Source organism: Poecilia formosa, unplaced genomic scaffold (assembly GCF_000485575.1).
Source record: "Poecilia formosa unplaced genomic scaffold, Poecilia_formosa-5.1.2 Scaffold63, whole genome shotgun sequence".
In the NCBI taxonomy this organism is placed as follows: Eukaryota; Metazoa; Chordata; class Actinopteri; order Cyprinodontiformes; family Poeciliidae; genus Poecilia; species Poecilia formosa.
Window position 1 is genome coordinate 1,095,838 of NW_006800002.1, and position 11,983 is coordinate 1,107,820.

Here is an 11,983-nt window from a genome sequence, read left to right on the forward strand (position 1 = left end):
TGAACCAATTTATTTCCAAAGACTGTAGACATCATGGAACTCCCAGCCCAACATGGTCACAGAACCTTTAAGTACAAAAAAGATTTTAAAAATGAGATGATAATTCTCACATAATTCTCCTTATTTTCTTCATGTTTTCATCAACATAAAACATGTATTTAGAGATACACCAAGAAACATGGCAAGGCAAGAAAAAGTTTAAATGCAACATAAAATTAGTTTGGATAAAATTGTTTGTTTGCATGTTTTTCTGATGACTAGCTCTGCTTTGCCTGACTAGCAGATTCACACAAAACAGTAAGTTTATTTCTTTTTTTATTTCTTTTACAGGTTTTACACATTAGCTAATTGTACAAGGAGCCTTTTTGTTGTGACACCGTCTGTAGCAGTTTGTTTCACTGCTCTGTATGCTTGTGGGTGTTTGGCTTGTGTCACTATATAAATTGTTAAAAATGACTGTACTTCCTCGGGAAACTTAGGAAGGCCGAGCCCTGTTGCGACGCGTTTTGTTTTTAATTGCGCAGAGGAGTGACAACAAAAGCATCCACACTGGAGATGGAACAAACCTGGCTCCGGTGGTGCGCGGCCCGAGACAGGAAGCTCCAGCAGCGAGTAATTACGACTGCCCAGAACATTACCGGGGGCCCGTGAAGCAAACATCAATTATATCAGCGAGGTCATGTGTCTCTGCAGAGCCCAAAGGGCGCTGAGAGACAAAAGCCACTCCAGCTACGGTCTCTCCACCCAGCTGCTGTTTGATAAACCATAAAGACTTGACCACAGCCCTAACAGCGAACTGTATTTCCTGAAGCTGTAAAGGCAATTTCCTTTTAAACTAAGCGTGCTTTTATTGTTGTTGTTGTTTTTCATTTTCATTTTTAGCATTAATAATTTTCTTGACTTGCAGGGCTTTGCAAAAGTATTGACACCCCAACCTCACAGTGTTATTAGAGTTTTATGTGATAAAACCAAAGTCCCCTTGGGTCTAAGTGGCTCCCCCCCAAAAAAGCTTATTTGTATTCATTTTTATGTATTTCAATTTCTAAAGACTTGACATTCCCTCCAAAGTTGGGAATCCACGTTGGCGCATGTGTGGGCAAACAGCCAAACTACTGTCATAAATATTAGATCATTTTCTCTCCATACAAATTAACTAGCAAGTGACTATTTCAACTATTTCAGACATTGTTCCCTGTATCATAAACCAGGATGTGGGGGTCGGACTTACTGGGTCGGGCTCGGAACCCACTGATAACTGCTCGTAGTTCTAGTTTGATTTGAGTTGGACAAGAGAAACATCTGATACCTCCAAGACTGGAAACTGAGGAACAAAGTTAGTAGGCCACCCCTGGCGTAGGGTTATTTTTCTCTGGCAAAGGCTTTCTTTGGATGAATGTTTTACTTCCACTTCACAATTGTGTGCTGCTCAGTGTAGGATTAGCACATAAATTCAGAATGAAACAATAGTTGCAGCATGATATGAATGCACTGCAGCTCCTGAAAACAGACAAACAACGCAGACACAAACTTGAAATTGTGTCTGAATGTCATTTATTTGAAAGATTTTGTTCCCTAATAATGACCCTCAACTCTGGTTCATTTTGCCTGTTTTCCAGTTATTGGATTTAGTGACCGGCACTAATATCGAGCAATAAACCGAACGTGAGGTAGAGCTGCCCTTTTCCTTTAACTCATTTGGCCATTTATACATCTATTCACGTCAACGTCAAGCCTGCTTTGAACCCATTAGGGCTGGAGTTTCGCTTTTTGAGCAGCTCGTCTTCATCTTAATGCAATTCAAAGACCTACATTTTGAACGAGAGTTGCTGTGGCAACAAAGTTTCCCCCCCCCTCTCCCGGAGACACGGAGAGCTCAGTAGAGTATCCTTGATGGTGTGGCGGAAAGTGCTCAGGCACAGATGGTCCTGTGAGAAACCACGAGCCTCGTGTCCTAGTTGGCGTCGGAATACTAACGCGATCGAGCAAGGTCACTAATGTGTCGAGGTTTAACACAGCTTAACCAGCTCTTACGAAGGCAGTCTAATGCGCAGAAAGGATGAGGTAGACTCCAGTTCCCCAAGTCTCGCTCACTCTGTCACACTTTGCTGCCAGCGGTAAAACGCGTCGCAAATAAATTTATTCTAAAGGGGGTGGCTCATAAATCATCCAATACCAATAGTGTGTTTCATTTGCACGAGGCTTAATCTCACAATATTTGTAGCTGATTTCAGAAAACAACTGTGTGTGTGTGTGTATATATATGCGTGTTGCAGTCCACTGGTGTAGTTTAAGAAAGTTACATCTCAATGAGTCCGAGTAAGGTGAGAGAAAAGTGCACACACATAAATCCAAGAAGAGGTCTGCCTCCAGTTTCTCTCTCAACACTAATGGTCAAGAGAAATGTGGGCTGAAGTTGAGCCAGTGCTGCCAGCATTGACTAAATTTGATCAGCAGTCTTTGATAAAACTCTTCCACCAGCCTGAACCTGTGTTTCAAGCTGTTCCGCCGGCCTTAGATAATGATATCATAGGAGCCCAGATTTTAATGAGAGCTCTGATTGGGTGGCAGTATTTCATGGCTAACAAGATGCCCTGTTGTCTGTCTGTTAGTTACCATCCAGTCTGCAGTGTGTTGTAGCATGCGTACGCACATGAATGTGTGTGTGTGTGTGTGTGTGTGAGTGCAGCAGCGTCTCGCGAATTCAATTTAGGTCAGAGTCAAATGATAGCAAAGCACTTGGAGTCTTATTTGTCTCACTGCATCATCAGATTGTTTTTTTTTTTTCTTAATAGAGACAACACATGAAAGAGGGAAGGAAAACTGGCCGACGCCAACTTTTTAATGAAATTTGATATGTGACATTTAAAATGCCGCATGAGTCATGCAGCAAGAATTCAAATCATGTTCAGAGCTACTGACAATCTGTGCATTCATTACTATTGCTTTGACTCCTTCAGTGTGCTGGACATAATTGATAGCACTTCTGGAAAAGGGATGTAAAAGTAATACGTTTTTTTTACCTACTTATCCTTGAAGGATAAAGGGGGGCTGATGCCAGTCTCCAACAGTCATTGGGTGAAGCTGTGAAAAATCATCCCTTTCATTTGCGTACATTTATTCAGGGAGGAAAAACGTTCAATGAATGAAATGACTTATCACTAATGGGCACAATCTTTGATAACTTTGCTATCAGTACTTTTTACAACTACCTTTAGCCAAAAGGACAGAATTCAGTTTTCTCTCAAGATGATTTCCCATCTTGGAGCATTCCTCTTAACCCTTGCATGCAGAAATGGGGTCCAACCGACCCCACACACATAAAACTTGTATCATTTGCCATAGTCCTCGACGTTTGCCTCAGTCCTCATACACACAAGGGTTAACATCAACCTTTGTAGATCAGTGGTTTCCCAACCGTTGGGTTAATGACCAGAACCAGTGGTTAGGGTCCTTTGGTAACAATCGTTGGCATAACACTCGTTCTTTCTCACTGATCCACTCCAAACATACCTGAGGAGCAGCAGTATGACCTAACAGAGATTATCCTTACACACAACGCCAAAGTTTACAAAACCTTGATAGGACTATAGTAGAGTTGCACAATATTAGAAAAATTTGACCAGTGGAAATTACATCACATTGAGCAGTCCTGTACATCAGCAGGGGTGAACTGATGCATGCATTAAAACATCCCCAGTCCAGTGGCTCCATTTTGTTCCCCCAAAAAGTTTACTACAACTTCATAATTTTCAAATACTTGAGTGTTATTTTCATAAAAATCCAAAAAAATGTATACAACTCACCTGATATGGATCTATCACTTTTATATAAAGCATAATGTCAGCAAAACACACATTTTAAAAAAAGAAACAAAAAATCTGTGGGGCCCCGGCAAGCCCTTTGTACAGTCTGACCCAACCAAGTGAGCATTAGCACCTCACTTAATAAAAAGAAGGTACATCAAGTCTGTGTATTAAATGCAATGAAAGTCCAATGGAATCAATATATTGATACAAAAGTTGCAAGCATTGCACTTAAAATATTATGTTCTACCAAATATTGCACCTAAGCGGTCCTTCCCCAGCAAAATCCAGTATAAGGACCAGGATAAACCGTGCTGCCCCACCAGGAATCACAGCTGGAGCAGGACCACAACACAACCAGGCCATGAGGACACCCAGCGGGCTGCAGGGAACCTGCACATACTTCTCTGCTTTTGTTGACTTTGCCCACACCACTTGAACGTGAAATTTTATCCAACATGCAGGTGAAGAACATGCTTCAACAAAGGACTGTGCGGTGTTTTATGAGGTGACCACGCATGTGGCGTGAGGTTCTTTGGTTTGTCTCACGTCAAACCAAAATAAAGTGTTGGTCATTAAAGAGCTCCATCTGGTCTGACTACCGTTTAGCAAACATAATTTTTACATGTCTGTGAATAAAAAGGCTGTAAAATTACGGCACATAAGTGACACAAATCCTGAAAGACGCACAGAAAATCCTTAGACAACTCCTCCTCGGTCAATTAGAATAATTATACTGAACATGGCTTCAGATTGGCACTTCAGACCTGGAAGAGGAGGAGAAAAAAAATCACCTTGTGAGATTAGATGGAGTGGCAGGCTGCAGAAGCCCATGTGTCAGGCTGCTGCAAACCTAGACAGGAGAAGTAAGTTGGCATCTCTCTACCTAATCAGCATCAACGGGCTCTCACATCAGCAATCAAGCTTAAGGCATTTGCAGTTGAGGTCTATGCCAAAGAGGCTAACGCGACTGGCAAAATGGCATCTGTTTATGTGCCATGTGTTGCTCCTGCAACCAAGGATCACTCCTTAACCCCTGGTCACCAGGGGCGCGTTCTTTCACAGGCTGAGATCGATACCTCTAAAGGGGGAATCAGGGAATCAGAACATCCCTAAAAACCCGAGAATCATCTAGAAAGTCCTTCAAGAGACGGATTCGAATCAACTCCTGCTCGCTTTGTTTTCACCTTTGCTTTTTGTTGTTCTGATTTACATGACAGGTTGCTGTCTAATTTCTCGCAGCACCGGCAGCGGAACATGAAAAGGTTATAAAAATCCTCCAGCTCTGTTTGACAAGTGCCTTTTTTTTCCTGCTTTAATTCCTCCAGCCCGATGTGAAACGCAGTCTGGGGAAAAACAAATACACTTTGTTAGATGATGGTATGGTTGCCTATTATAGGCACTGTGATCACTCAAGCTGTTATATTATATGGTGGTGATGCAGCTCCAAAAAAAGGGAAAAAAAGCAAAAACATTCTGTTATTTCCATTAAAAAGGCTTGCAGAGGCTTCTTACCGAGCAGGCCCAGCCTTTCATCATCTCAGGTGCCATTATTTCAGCAAAGCTCTATTTCATTTTGTGATTGATGGTTCCCTGGCAGTCTCAGCAATCTTGGTCAGACTCTGGATGTTTGCAGCAGGCTCTCATAAAAGGCTATGATGCTATTTATTAATTCAAAGATCTCTTCTTTTTTTTTTTTTTTTTACTCACCGTCTCTCTTATTTTTATTTTTTTCTCCTCTGTTTGCCTCTCACACAGTGCCTGGAAAATAATCACCAATGGACCGGCTGGTTGTGTGCGTGCTGCTGTGTGCAGCTCTGGTGAAAGGCTACAGCTCCTGCCCCGGCCGCTGCATCTGCCAGCACCTCTCGCCCACTCTGACTCTGCTCTGCGCCAAGACCGGCTTGCTGTTCGTGCCCCCCACAATCGACCGCAAGACCGTGGAGCTGCGGCTCACTGACAACTTCATCACCATTATTCGTAAGAAGGACTTCCTCAACATGACCAGCCTGGTCCACCTCACCTTATCCCGCAACACCATCAGCCAGATCGTGCCCCACGCCTTCCTGGGCCTGCGCTCGCTCCGGGCACTGCACATGGACGGGAATCGGCTCAGCGTCATAAAGAGCGATCACTTTAAAGGCCTCGTCAACCTGCGGCACCTCATCCTCGGGAACAACCAGATCCACCAGGTGGCCTCGACCTCCTTCGACGAGTTTGTCGCCACCATCGAGGACTTGGATCTGTCCAACAACAATCTGCGCAGCCTTCCCTGGGAGGCCATAGCCAGAATGACTAACATTAACACGCTCACCTTGGACCATAACCTTATTGACTACATAGAAGCGGGGACTTTCACTTTGCTCACCAAGCTGGTCCGCCTGGACATGACTTCTAACCGGCTGCAGAAGCTTCCGCCGGACAGCCTGTTCCAGCACGCCCAGGTTCTGTCCGACGCCAAGGGCTCCAGCTCGTCCACACTGGTGGTGAGCTTTGGCGGGAATCCCTTCCACTGCAACTGTGAGCTGCTGTGGCTGCGCCGGCTGACGCGGGAGGACGACTTGGAGACCTGCGCCTCGCCGGAGCACCTCATGGACAAATATTTCTGGTCGATACAGGAGGAGGAGTTCATCTGCGAGCCCCCACTGATCACCAAGCACTACTCCTCTAAGCCCTATGTGATGGAGGGCCAGGGTGTGACTCTAAAGTGCAAAGCCATGGGGGATCCAGATCCAGACATTCACTGGAGGTCACCGGACGGCAAGCTGGTGCACAACAACTCGCGCACCATCCTGTATGACAACGGCACCCTTGACATTCTCATCACCACGCTGAAGGACAGCGGGTCGTTCAACTGCGTGGCGTCCAATGCTGCCGGCATCGCCACGGCCGCCGTGGAGATCAGCATGATCCCCTTACCCTTGTTTGTGAACAACACCGGCCATATGCGCGAGGACCCCGGCCTCTCCGACATCACCACTTCCTCCAAAGCTGGCAACGACACAAAAGGCTACGACAAGCAGGACAAGAGGGTCCTGGTCACGGAGCTGACCTCGTCCTCTGCCGTGATCCGCTGGCCGTCTGAACGCCACATCCCCGGGATCAGGATGTACCAGATTCAGTACAACAGCACTGCAGATGATACTTTGGTGTACAGGTAAGCCAGGGTGGAGGCAGGATGGGCAGCGAGAGAAAAGTGTGTTCCAGTAGACCAGTGCTTCTCAGTTCTGGTCCTCGGGGACCACCGCCCTGCGTATTTTAGATTCTTCTGTTCCAGAACACCTGATTCAAATGATTGACCTCCTCCGCATGCCATCTAGTGCTGCAGAACCTTATAAATCACCCACTTATTCAAATCAGGTGTGTGGCAGAAGGGAAACCAGCTAAAACATGCGGAGTAGCCGTCCCTGAGGACCTGAGTTGAGAAACATTGCAGAAGACATTTGGAGTTGGAGTCCCCAAAATTATTTAACAATGTTTAGATCTATTCAGGGTCACTCATTAACGAAGTAAGGAGAGAATAAGTCTAAAACTCTTGGAGAGCAACTATAGTAAAAAGAAAAAAACCTCAAGTGGCATCAGATTGATTCAGTTTATTCCCCACATTGGCTCCAAAACTGAGTGAATTGTTGCAAACATTGCATTGCAAGTCCAAGTACCCCAAAGAGCCAAACGGTCTTAATCAGCATCATTAGAATGTAATATGACAGCAACAATAGCACAATAAGTATTTCACTCCATGTAACTGTATCATTAGAAAGGGTTGGAAAATAATTGGCTGCAGCACAGAAAGAAATTAGAAAAACTCTGTAAAGCTGAGGTTTGTCGTAGAGGATTCACATCATTTGCTTATTGCAAATTGAAAACAGAACTAACACATTACAGTAACAAGTTAAAACAATGAAAGAACAGACTGGCTTTGAGAGAATTAATAAGCTTTAGGTTGACAAATTGCTTTTTTTTTTTTTCTTTGGTATTGTTCTCTCTCTAATGCCCAAAAGGTTACAAATTACAGCTTAAACCTTTAATATTTTTGCTTTCTGAGTTGGATATGAAAAGCATATAAGCTGCACAAATACCAAAGATAAGATCCAATAGTAAATGTTTTTCTTTGTCACATTCAAGCTTAGACTTTTTTTTTTTAACATATTAAAATATTGCACGCACCAGTATCGGAAGGCCAAACCACTTTTTGGTACAACAAAAGTTGTACAGTTTTTGATGTATGGCTTCATGCTTCAAGCAGCTTTCTAAATTGCTTGATTTGAGAAAATATGGAAAATTTATAAATGTCTGTTTTCAAGTTTTGACACATATTTTCAGATGAAAATATGTTCCTCAATCTCAAGTCTTTTTTTTTTTTTTTTTACCTGTATTTAGTTTCAGCCACTGTAGTCTGAATTATGGCTTTTTTTTCTGTTCCTGTAAAAAAAAAAATGCTGATGATGTTGCCCCATCATATTTCAGAATCTAGATGTGTTATTGGCTTTAACTCTAATAATTTATTAGTTCAGCTCTATCTACCAATAAGGTGACTTCTGAAGGCATCTTGCTGCATTTAATTTTATTCAGTAAAGAAGTAAAAAGTAAATAAGGCTAAATGCACAACATATTTTTTCCCCGTTTTTATTTGTAAAAAAAAAAAACTTGGAACGTTTTCCTTCCACTTCCCTGCTGTGCTCAACGTATTGTTGATCTATCATATGTAATCCCAGAAATAAAAAAAATTAAAAAAACACTTATGTGTGTAGTTGTAACATGACAAACTGTGATAATGTTCAATGGGTGGGAATACTTTTGCTAGGCAGTGTAATTACCAAAGTACAACACAGGCACTTAAAATTCAGACCCAAGTGTTTGCAATTAGCTGCGACTAAATTATAGGATTAAAACGACTTTGAAGAACAACACCATGTTAATACAGAATCCTAATTTCTTTCTGCAGTCTAAATGTGAGTGCATTGCTAATGTTTAGTCATAGTAAAAAAAAAAAAAAAAGTATGCACAGTTGAATTTCATAGTAGACAGGATAAAACTGAAAATTGAATAGCTTTTAGTGTCGGCTTACAAAGGCTTATGCTGGTATAGAAATATCTCTCTCCCTTAAACATGGGGCTGAAAGTACCAATAGAAAGTCTTTTGATTAAGCTTCATGTGTTCCTTTTAAATTCTGTGACACAAATTTACTGTATTTCAGGATTTCATTTTGGCAGAGCAAACTAATAATACTGGTTTACATGCTTTCATTCGCTCCCCCTTTTTTTTTTTTTTTTTTTTTAGCTTTTATCAGGTATAATGAGTAGCTCTCTTGTATAATTTTCTCATTCAGTTTCAGCATGGAGCTGAGTGTTATTTTGTCTTTAGGTGGTACATTATTACCCACCAAATGATAACCATCAAAGTCCGCCTTTAGGGAAAAGGAACAGGCTTCTAATTATATTAACGGCAACGTTGACCCGAAGACAATGCCTTTCTCCTGCGTATTTAGCGTAATCTTGCACTTGACCTTAGGTAATCACACAACAAAACACCCTCTTCCCAGCGCTCATCACTTGTCCTGCAGCCTGCAGCTGTTGTAGGGAGAGAATAAAGCGTTTTTAATACTTTAACACCTTTGCTTTCATTTTACAAACAAGCCTGAAAGAGCGTATGTTATTTTCTCATGCAATGCCTTGCCAAAGTATTCATAACCCTTTAACTTTTTCACATTTTGTCACGTAACAACCACAAGTTTCAGTATGTTCTGTTGGGATTTTGTTGCAAATTATGGTTAGGTGGAAGGAAAGTCCCCATTACTCTGATACCCCTAACGGAAATCCCTCAAAAGTTTTCAAAGAGCTCAAATAACACAGCGGTCCAGATCAGGAATGAAGATGTGGAAAAGTTTAATGTAGGGTTATTGAACAATGTCACCAGATTTCAACATAGCACTTCAGTCCAACCAAACCAGATGCCCGTGTTAACTCTGACGGTACTGTTAGTTTTGAACACCACAAATCTGACCTTAATGGAAGGGTGGAAAGAAAAAAAAGTCATAGTCAAAAGGAAGTGATTAGAAGCTTCCATCTACAAAAAACATTCTCTGGTCATGTGAGACAAAAAAAATTAATATTTTGACCTTTGCACAAAACACCATGTGTGGCAGAGTACTAACTTCAGATAATCCTGGAAATACTGTTCTTGTGGTGAAGCATGATGTTGGCCGCATCGTGTGGTAGGTTGACTGGACATGGGATTAAACGGGACATTATGTAATTTCTCTTTGGAATTAATCAAGTGTTTTTGAATTAAATTGAACATTGCATACATGGCAAATCTTGAAGAGATGTTGTTGGAGGCTGGGATGGAGGTTGATTAAAAAGGTGAAAGCAAAGTATATAATGGCTTTGAATGGCCCAATTCAAGTCCTGACCTAAATCTAACTCTTCTCTAGACTTGAAAATTGCTGCTCATTGGTATACTTCATCCAATCTGGCTTGGGTCAAATTATTTTGCCAAGACAGTAAGAAAGGTTCAGCAGGTAGAGGTTCACCCCAGAAGACTTGGAGGGGCTGAATATTAAATGAACTCTTTCGTGATTTCTATCACTCTATGCAAATCAATATGCGTGGCTGTCGAGTTTGTTTTTATAAGGTCTTTATATCTTAACCACTGCATCGTTTCTCTCTTCCTCCGCAGAATGATCCCGTCTACCAGCAAAAACTTCCTCATCAACGACCTGGCTGCGGGACGGGAGTACGACCTCTGCGTGCTGGCCGTGTACGACGACGGCATCACGTCGCTGACGGCCACGCGCGTGGTCGGCTGCGTGCAGTTCCACACGGCCAACGAGGTCAGCCAGTGCCGCTTCATGCACAGCCAGTTCCTGGGAGGCACCATGATCATCATCATCGGCGGCATTATCGTCGCCTCCGTGCTGGTGTTCATCATCATCCTGATGATCCGCTACAAGGCCTATGGCAGCCCCGTGGACACAAAGGCCAAGGTCAGCTTCGCCATGCACTCGCAAACCAACAGCAGCCAGCAGCGGCTGCAGCACTCGGTGTCCAAGCAGCCGTCTGACGAGGGCGAAGTGCTGGCGCCCAAAGAGTGCATGGCTCTGGTGTTGAAGGTGGACAGCGAGAAGGAGGAACTGGCAGCCACGGTGGCAGTCCTCGAAGTGGAGCTGCCCCCAAATGCAGACAAAATGAAGAGAAGGAGCAGCCTGGATGCTCAGCGCTCTGGGCCGCCATCTGAGGACACGCAGACGGACAGCAGCCTGACCGGCTCCACCATGTCCCTCTGCCTGATAGGCTCCAATGCCGGCACTAAGGAGGCTCCCAGGCTTAAGGACAAGAAAAACGCCCTGGCCAGCGTGGGGTTACTCCCCAACGAGCTGGCACGAACTAGGCACAGATTCTCTTTCGATGGCGGGGATTACTCCATATTTCAGAGTCACAGTTACCCACGCAGAGCGAGGACGAGGTGGCACAGGTCCACCAACCAGCTCAACACAGAGTCATCGCCGCTCGCCAACAGGAGAGTTACATTCAGCAGCACTGAGTGGATGCTTGAGAGCACGGTTTGAGGAAAGCAGTGTAGCAAAAAATTTTAAATAAAAAAGAAACATTTAAAAAAGGCACAAACGTAACGTAAAAACACAAAACGTCTACATGCCATACAGCACAACGATGATTAAAAACAAGCACATTTATGTACTCATGCTGACTTCCTGTGAGTTGCTGGAGGAGAACAGTATCCTGTCATCCTGCTTCCCCCCCATCGTGCTCCCAGAGAGGTTTATTTGGGCCATGTCTCTTCTTCTTTGTTTTTTGGGGGTTTTTTGCAGCGGTGCCTTATTCTTTTAAATGTATGAATGGAGGATGCTGCTCACTGTAGTCACAAACCTCCCAGTCTTGACGGCGATGCGAAGTGTTGTTTTTGGCTTTTCGGTTTTCACCGTTTTCTGTGGCACACCGACGGGGAGGAGAGGGGTTTGGCATTTGGATGTGACTGTTTAATTGTTAAAAAAAATAATAATAATCATCATTAAAAAAAAAAAAACTTCATTACGCAGTAACTTGTAAAGTGAACAGCCAGGTACCCTGTTATGTCAATCATGTTTTTTTTTTTTGTTTTTTTTTTTGATGAAGAAAAAAAAAACTTTTGCACAGAAGACACGAGATACAAGGACAAGTATC

At 43.2% G+C, this 11,983-nt stretch overlaps 1 protein-coding gene across 4 annotated transcripts in view; it reads left to right on the plus strand.

Annotated features, from left to right (window-relative positions):
* Positions 1-11,394, plus strand: part of lrfn1 (leucine rich repeat and fibronectin type III domain containing 1) — a 189,976-nt gene extending 178,582 nt beyond the window's left edge. For all 4 annotated transcript variants that reach the window (XM_007554364.2, XM_007554366.2, XM_016672632.1 and 1 more), the window contains 2 exons: positions 5,562-6,960; positions 10,482-11,394. In XM_007554364.2, the coding sequence (XP_007554426.1) occupies positions 5,582-6,960; positions 10,482-11,370 (2,268 nt within the window). In that variant the 5' untranslated portion in view covers positions 5,562-5,581 and the 3' untranslated portion in view covers positions 11,371-11,394. The remainder of the gene's footprint in view (positions 1-5,561; positions 6,961-10,481) is intronic.
* The last annotated feature ends 589 nt before the right edge of the window (positions 11,395-11,983 follow it).